Below are 9,079 nucleotides of genomic sequence, written 5' to 3'. Positions count from 1 at the left end.
ACAGCCTTCTATCGGCAGTGTTTTTTGTTCCCTGAATCAGATTTGATCCAGTGACTTAGAGGTTAAAGCTCCTGTAAGCCTGAGCTATCAAGCCCCCATGTTTCCTGGTTTCTGTAGAAGTGTGGTGAATCTTATCATGCTTCTTCCACAGTGGAAGCGCTGTTATCATTTTCATGTGGGATATTGCTGGAACGGATTTAGGGAGGCCGTCCTTCCCGAAAGGATAAGCTGACAGTAGTGCATCGATTAACTCTTTATTTTGTATCCTAGGCAGGTACATTTCTGAACTGGAGTGAAGGAGAGCTTGCAGGGTGCTGTCCAGTTACTGCGGAGACATGCAGGCAGACCTGGACTCCGTTTCTGTGTCCTCTTTGCCTTCCCTACTACAGCTGAAGGAGTCCTTTACAGATCTTGACAGAATGGAACAATGGAACCCCCAAGACCAAAATTGTAAGTGGTCACAACTGGGATCTCCGTTTATAGCCACTCACATGCCAGCTATCAGTGCTTCAGGCCAGTCGCAGCCTTTCTATGTGTATCCTGAGCCCATTCACTTCATTCCGTTCCTTTCCTATCCCTTCATAAGAACATAAGAAAATGCCATACTGGGTCAGACCAAGGGTCCATCAAGCCCAGCATCCTGTTTCCAACAGTGGCCAATCCAGGCCATAAGAACCTGGCAAGTACCCAAAAACTAAGTCTATTCCATGTAACCATTGCTAATGGCAGTGGCTATTCTCTAAGTGAACTTAATAGCAGGTAATGGACTTCTCCTCCAAGAACTTATCCAATCCTTTTTTAAACCCTGCTATACTAACTGCACTAACCACATCCTCTGGCAACACATTCCAGAGTTTCATTTTTCTCTGTGCCAGCCCCATCCACCCCACCATCTCTTCTGGTTGATATTCAGGAGTGTCCGCAAGACTTTCACTATCAGATACTCTCTGGCCGATGCAGCAAGGTGCGTTCAGCTGCAGGCATAGTTTTACCCACCCCTAAACGCACGTTTTAGTGCAGGTAAACGTTACTCCCGACGCAGGAAGGAGTTTTACCTGCACTAAATGTGCCCTCAGCTCAGTTCCCTCGCATGATGGAAATGCCATGCAAATGTGGGCATTAGGCATTCCTGAGCCATGAAGAGGCAAGCGCTGGCTGGGCACACATTCTCTTAATGCTAGAAACTTTACTCCTCGTCAGAGGTGGCGTGAAGTTTCTAACGCTGCATCCACTGATGGGGCTCCCACCCACCCCATCCAGGAGGACGAGTGGCAGTGGCTCGGCAGTGCGTCTAATTTTTTGAGGCTACCCATGGCCAGATAGCTGGATAAATCAGGAGCTCTCTCTCCAGGTCAGCCTCTCCCCTGCCCACTTAAAATGTTCGTTCTCTCACCCACCCCTCTATACTCCATCCATGAACATCCACGCCTCTCCAGCTGAAATTGCAGGGCCACATCTTCCACATTTTGAAAAGTATCAGGTTAACTCCAGGCTCACTGCTGCATGGTTAAAACCACTCCTTCACTTCAATGACTTTCGCCTCGTCCTTCAATCCATTATTTTTTCAAAACTCGACTACTGTAACGCAATTCTACTTGGTCTCCCTGCTAACAGTATCAAGCCTCTACAGATGGTACAAAACGCCGCTGCCAGAATCCTAACAAACACCAATAAAAGAGAACATATTTCCCCCATTCTGAGCAACCTCCACTGGCTACCCATCAAACAGAGAATCCTTTTTAAAACCCTCACCATTATTCATAAATCAATACACAACATCGCACCTATATCACTCCAAACTCAACTTCGTCCACACCTATCCTCCAGACCCATCAGAAGCGCTTACAGAGGCACATTATTCGCCCCTCCAGCAACATCATTACTAAGAAAAAGAGCACTCTCAACTGCAGGACCACACCATTGGAACGCTCTCCCCTCTGACCTACGCCTCGAACCCAGTCTACCAGAGTTCAAAAAAAAGTTAAAAACCTGGCTCTTCAGGCAAGCGTTCCAATCTCCAGAATGTAACTAAGCGCCGCATCCTGATTGAACTTGGGAATATTCTGTGTTACAGTTAATAATATGCAATTTTATGCAAAATTAAATTTCAATTTACCTTACATTTAATTTAAGTTCAACATGCCATTGGCCTAATTTTAATTAAATTACGAAAATATTTAAGGATTTATTGTTATTGTTCAATGTTCTTTGTATTATGAATGGATTATATGTTATTGTTCAATGTTCTTTGTAAAAAAACCCTGATCTGACTTCCCAGACCAGGGCTATCTTTTCGTTCCATGTAAACCGGACTGATTTGTATTGTATACAGGAATTCCGGTATATAAAAATTATAAATAAATAAATAAAATAAATGGTATGTGAATGTAAAGGGATGGAATATAGAGGGATGGGTGACAGTGACAAAAAAAAAAAAAGGGAATTAGGGCTGGAATAGTGTGTGAGTGTACATGTGTGGATTGTACGGGGAAATAGCATCAATAACGTATGCAAAACAAATTTTGGGGAACAAATAATCCCAATTTTCTGTACGTTCCCGGATCAGTCCAGGCTGCTGGGTTTTGTCTCCCTTCCAGCAGATGGAGACAGAGAAAAACTTTGAGAGCGCCCTCTCTTAACCTGGTAAGCCACCTGCTGCTCCTCAGTATTTCTCTGTCTCCAGCAGAGGGAGGTGCTGCAAAACTTGCAGTTCTGATCCAAGCTAGATTAAAAAAAAAAAAAAAAAGAATCAAAGAATTCAGCTTAGGCTGTGCTGTGGGGCTGGTCGCCGATTTTGGGCCCGGGAAGAACGTTGGAAGCGAGGTCTGTGGTTTTTTCTTCCCTCCCCATGGTTCTTTCTCCCCCCTCCCGCGGCTGCCAGCGTCTGCCCTGTGCTTCTTCGGCAACAGCATGCTGCGCACGAGCCAATGATCGCGCTGTGGTGAGTGTCGGACGAGCCACATGTCCTCCGACTGCTGCGATCACTGCCTCCCAGGTGGGGAGGGCCTTTCAGGTGCATTTGCAGGGGTGGTTGTGCAGCAGTAGAGCGCCGGGAGGCTGCTCAGGAGCTCCTGGCCGATCCATTTCCCCTGAGCGCAGGAACAGTGGCCATTTTGGATGCTTTTTGCTCCACGGAGGAGAGAGCTGTGTGGGCTTTCTCCAGCTGGTGCCAGCCCTTGGGCGGCACGTGGAGCAGTAGAAGGGCTCCATGGTGAGGACCCCATGTCCCCGGAAGGGAATTTTGGGAGGGCCCATGGTCTTTTCTCCTGAGTGTATCTTCTTAATGCACCAGGCCTTTTTAGCCAGTGGTGCTTGTAAGCGGGGTCTCCCCAACCCCCAGGGACCCATGGGTCTGCCAGCTAACAACCCCAGGAGGGAGGATACGCCGTCGGCGAACAGGATCCAGAGAGTTCAGACCTCCAGGCCCCGGGGGGCCACTCGGGAGGTTGCTGCCAAAGATTCGGACCTGGGGGAGGGGCCGGCGAAGCTCATGCCGCCCCCTGATGCCCAGGACCTTGATGCCGAGCATCGGTGGAGGAGGATGACCCTAAGGTGGTGTGCCTTTTTCAGCGTGATGAGCTAGAAATTGCGGAATCTTCCTTGGATCCAAGCCCAGACACGGTGGACCCTGTTCTCGCGGGCTTGCTGGGGCCTACAATGACCTTCCCTTTGCATGACCTGCTCAGACAGATGATGCTCCAGGAGTGAGAATACCATTGAGATGGGCCTCAAAATCAGTAGGGCAATGGACAAGCTTTACCCCTTGCCTGAGGAGATCTTGGAGCTTCTGCGGCTTCTGAAAGTGGATACCTCTGTTACGGCGGTCACCAAGCGCACAACCATCCCTGTGGCAGGTGGTGTGACTCTGAAAGATCTCCAGGATCGCAAATTGGAGGGTTATCTCAAAAAGATATTTGAAGTTTCTGCCCTGGGCATTCGTGTTGTGGTGTGTAGCAGTTATATGCTCCAGGCGGGCCTCCACTGGGTACAGCAGTTGCAAAGCGCCAAGGACCTTGATCCCCCCAGAGGCGAAACAGGCTGAATGCTTGGAGGCAGTGGTGGCTTGCCCTCTATGATTTGCTTCGCACTTCCTCGCGTACCATGGTCTTGGCGTTCTCTGCACGTAGACTGCTGTGGCTCCGCAATTGGTCAGCGGATGTTTCCTCCAATGCTCAGCTAGGGACACTCCCCTTCAAAGGCAAACTCCTTTTCGGAGAAGACCTGGAACAGCTGATCAAGAATCTGGGCAAGAACAAGGTGCATAAGCTCCCGGAAGATAAGCCTAAAGGACAGAGGCCCTTCTCCTCTGCCCGCTCCCGCTTTCATGGCCAAAGGTGGTTTCTTCAGAGCAGGGCCCAGACCTCGGGCCAGAGGTACGCCTCGGGGAGGTTCCAGCCTTGGTCGCAGTCATATCGTGGACGTCGGATGGCCCGGGACAGCACAGGACAAGGGTCTAGCGGGGCCAAGTCCGCACAATGAGTTATGGCCGACCACTCCGTGGGCCTTGTCATAGGGGGCTGTCTAACCCTCTTTATCCAGGAGGGGGTCAAGATTACATCATACCGGTGGGTTCTTGGTGTAATAGAACACGGCTACGCATTAGAGTTTGCTCGTCCGCTGCGAGACCTGTTTCTGGTGTCCCCTTGTGGGTCTCCAGAAAAATAATTCATAGTTTGCCAGACCCTCTGTCGACTCCAATCCCTGGGGGCCATCGTTCCCGTCCCCTAAACAGAGCACGGGAAGGGGCGTTACTCCATTTACTTTGTCGTCCCGAAGAAGGAAGGAACCTTCCGCCCCATCTTGGATTTAAAGAAGGTGAACGTGGCTCTCAAGGTGCCATGCTTCCAAATGAAGATGCTCCACTCTGTCATTGCAACGGTTCAAAGGGGCGAATATCTAGCATCCCTGGACCCGACGGAAGTCTGTCTTCATATCTGAATCCGACAGGACCATCAGAGGTTCCTCAGGTTCATGATCATGGGGCAACATTTCCAGTTGTGTGCTCTACCTTTCGGCCTTGCAACCGTGCCACGGACCTTCACCAAAGTTATGGTGGTGGTAGCGGCGGCCCTCAGGAAGGAGGGGATTCTGGTGCATCCCTACCTGGACGAATGGCTTATCCAAGCGAAGTCGGAGGTTCTTTGCTCCCAGGCAGTGGATGTGGTCTTATGTCACCTGAGGTCTCTGGGCTGGGTAGTCAACCTCGCCAAGAGCCATTTAGTCCCCTCCTAGGTCCTGGAATTTTTGGGAGCATGCTTCGATACCTGAGTGGGGAAGGTCTTTCTCTCAGAGGACAGGATTTGCAAGCTGCAGGGCCAAGTCTGGAATTTGTTGCGAGCCTTGGAGCCCAGAGTCTGGGATTATTTACAGGTTCTTGGTCCCATGGCATCTACCTTAGAGCTAGTCCCATGGGCCTTCGCGCATATGAGACCTCTGCAAGCTGTGCTGCTTTCTGGCTGGAACCTGCTGTCAGAACAACTCCATCTTCCGCTACTGCTTACAGCCACCGCCAGGTCCAGTCTTTCATGGTGGCTTGCTCACGGCCATTTGGAACATGGGGTGAATCTGGATATACCCCGGTAGATGATGGTGATGACAGACACCAGCCTGTTTGGCTGGGGGGCAGTGTGTCAGTCCCAAGCAGTTCAGGGTCGGTGGTCACCAATGGAGGCAGCTTGGTCGATCAATTGCCTAGAGACAAGGCCGTTTGTGCTCTGGAGAGCTTCCTCTCCCTACTGCGCAATCAGGCGGTCAGGGTATTGTTGGACAGTGTGACGACCGTGGCCTATATCAACAGACAAGGAGGAACCAAGAGTCGTCTGATAGCTCTCGAAGCGGCGATGCTATTGTTCTGGGCGGAACAAAATTTGGAGATGATGGCGGCATCTCACATAGCGGGATCGACCAACGTACAAGCAGACTTCCTCAGCCGATAGCAGCTAGACCTAGGAGAATGGAGCTGTCCGAAACGGCCATGCATCTGATCTGTCACAGATGGAGCGAACCTCATGTGGACCTAATGGCGACGCAAGCAAATGCCAAAGCTCCATGCTTCTTCTGTCGCAGAAAGGATTACAGCACGGAGGGTGTCAACGCTCTGGTGGTCCCTTGGCTGGTTGGCGTTCTCCTCTATGTGTTTCCTCCTTGGCTGCTAGTGGGCAAGATAATCAGGAGGATAGAGTTTCACCTGGGACTAGTGATTCTCGTGGCTCCCGAGTGGCCTCGAAGGCCTTGGTTCGTGGATCTCGTGAATCTGGTCTTGGACGGGCTCTGGCGGCTGGGCCATCTTTCCAATCTCCTGTGCCAGGGCCCTATATTTTTCGATCAGGCGGATCACTTTTGTCTTGCGGCCTTGCTTTTGAGAGGAGACAGTTGAGGAAGAAAGGCTACCCGGAGGTGGTTATATCTACCCTGCTGCGGGCTCAGAAATCATCGACGTCACAGGCATACGCTTGTGTCTGGAAGGTCTTCGAGTCTTAGTGTCAACCTCATGGGGTGCATCCTCAACGAGCTTTGGTGATTCTGGTCCTTTCCTTTCTGCAGGATGGTCTCGACAAAGGGTTATCTTTCAATTCCCTGAAGGCTCAGGTTTCGGTCCTGGGATGTTTGAGGAGCCCTATCCAAGGTTCTTCCCTGGCGTTTCATCCTGATGTGGTGCATTTTCTCAGGGGGGTGAAACACTTGCGCCCACCGACTCGCAGTCTCTGTCCCTCATGGAATCTATTTTTGGTGCTCTGGGCATTGTGCGAAGCCCCCTTCAAGTCACTGAAGAAAGCCACTTTGAAGGATCTCACATCGAAGGTGGTTTTTTTGGTGGCAATTTGCTCCGCGAGGAGGGTGTCTGAGCTTCAAGCATTATCCTGCAGGGAGCCTTTCTCCGCATCTCTGATTCCAGAGTCTCGCTATGCACAGTTCCATCATTTTTCCTAAGGTGGTCTCAGTTTTTCATCTGAATCAGTCCGTGGAGCTCCCAGCCTTTTCAGATGCACAACTGACAGATCCTCATTCAAAGGAGCTGAGGCGGCTGAATGTTCACCGGGCCTTGTTATCCTATGTGGAAGCTACCAATGGTTTCCGATTATCAGATCACCTGTTTGTGTTGTGGAATGGGGCGAAGAGAGGTCGCTTGTTGGCTGAAGGAGACTATTTCGTCTGCATATATATGCCGTGGTCGACCAGTCCCAGCTGAACTGAAAGCTCACTCGACCACGGCACAGGCGGCCTCATGGACAGAATGTCAACTGGTTTCCCCGCAGGAGATCTGCAGGGCGGCTTCTTAGACGTCTCTACACACCTTTTCCAGACACTACCATTTGGACATCCAGAGTTCGTATGCTGGCAATTTCGGTGCCAGTGTCCTTCGAGCAGGGCTCTCGCAGTCCCCTCCTACTTAGGAAAGCTCTGGTAGATCCCCAGCAGTCTGGACTGATCCAGGTACGTACAGGGAAAGGAAAATTGGTTCTTACCTGCTAATTTTCGATCCTGTAGTACCACGGATCACTCCAGACACCCACCCAATGAAGGGTTTAGGGGTGTGTGTGGAGAGCCCGCTCGTACAGTTCTATTATTTCTAGCCTTTTCTGAAGAATAGCATAAGCTATTATATTGTTTCCAGGAGGTTCACATTTCGAATTTTGGTTCTTCATCCTCTGCTTGTTCGGGGGTAGAGGGAAGTTAATTGAATTACATGGTTATTTTCATACTATTGTTCTGCTTGGGGACGAGTAAATACTGAGGAACAGCAGGTGGCATAACCAGGTTAAGAGAGGGCGCTCTCGAAGTTTTTCTCTGTCTCCATCTGCTGGAGGGGAGGCCAAACCCAGCTGTCTGGACTGATCCGTGGTACTACAGGAACGAAAATTAGCAGGTAAGAACCAATTTTCCTCTACCGAGGAATTGTGATTGGTTGCTGTGTTTGAAACATGTTCACATGATTTTATTTATGCTACGGGTTTATTCTTAATGACATGCCTTCACCGCTCCTTTTCTAACGTCTCCCCTCCCCTTTTGCCCCATTACCCTGTTCTCTACTACCCTGCATCTTCTCCCCAGCTGTAAGATGATATCGTCTATAACTAAATAGAAACGCTATATGTCATTTTATCCTTTAATTTTTCATGACACTTAATTTGTAAATAATTCCTCCTTGTATATATTTGATTATAAATGTATGCCCCTGTTACATCCACCCTCTTGTTCCCTTCCTCTTCTCCCCCACTCCAAGTTCTCCCCCCCCCCCGCGCTCCCCCTCCTTTTCTCCTCCTCCCCCTTTCCCCCTCCTTTTCACAGTAGTTCTATGTTCATTGTAAAGCCTGTTGCTACTTTATGTTCCTTGTTAACCGATGAGATGTTCCCAGCGACCATCGGTATATAAAATCTGTTAAATAAATCCGTAGGTGTTCTACCAATCTTTTCAGAATAAAATTTCCACCTGCACCGGAGTCCACAAGTGCTAGGGTTTGGAACTCGAGACTCCCAGAGATGATGGATACAGGAAGTGATAGTGGAGGAGAGGGTGTAGTCAGACCTAGGAAGAGTCCTCCAGCGGATCATAGGTCTGCATGTTTCCCAGACAGATAGGCAGGTTTGGACGCATGGCCGGATTGTCCACATTACATGCAGAGGCCCATTCTTTTCCGAAAATGCCTCTCCTTGGCGGTTAGATGGCTGCAGCCTAACTGCATAGGCTCGTCTTCCTCAATGGTTGCTGAAGGCTGGGTTGGAGCTGCAGACGTGGATCGAGAGCGTATACTTCCCGAAGCATGCTTCTTAGGGCTGTTTGCATCCTGAGATCATTCGCATAAGCGGCTATCAACTCCCCCGGCAAGATCAATAAGAGAGTCCAGGGTGTCAGGCAAATGTTGAGCCACTAGTTCATCTTTTATTCGGGAGTTGAGCCCCTCTAAGAAAATGGCGCATAGGCAGTCCAGGTCCCAGTGGAGTTATGAAGACAAGGTTTTAAATTCAATGACGTAGTCTGGTAATGGTTTACTTCCTTGTTGAAGGTGTAAGAATGCAGATCCAGCTACTGCCTGGCATGCAGAGTCATCAAATACTGTCTTAAAGATAGCCAGGACTG

The 9,079-nt window shown here is 49.9% G+C and overlaps 1 protein-coding gene across 1 annotated transcript in view; it reads left to right on the top strand.

Annotated features, from left to right (window-relative positions):
* The first annotated feature begins 274 nt into the window (after nucleotides 1-274).
* WDR97 (WD repeat domain 97) overlaps nucleotides 275-9,079 on the top strand; it is a 378,285-nt gene continuing 369,480 nt past the window's right edge. Inside the window, exon 1 of the mRNA XM_029587226.1 lies at nucleotides 275-450. Coding sequence (XP_029443086.1) covers nucleotides 336-450 — 115 coding nt within the window. The 5' untranslated portion in view covers nucleotides 275-335. The remainder of the gene's footprint in view (nucleotides 451-9,079) is intronic.

This window comes from Rhinatrema bivittatum, chromosome 2, assembly GCF_901001135.1.
Source record: "Rhinatrema bivittatum chromosome 2, aRhiBiv1.1, whole genome shotgun sequence".
Lineage (NCBI taxonomy): Eukaryota > Metazoa > Chordata > Amphibia > Gymnophiona > Rhinatrematidae > Rhinatrema > Rhinatrema bivittatum.
This window is presented reverse-complemented; position numbering and strand designations above follow the sequence as displayed.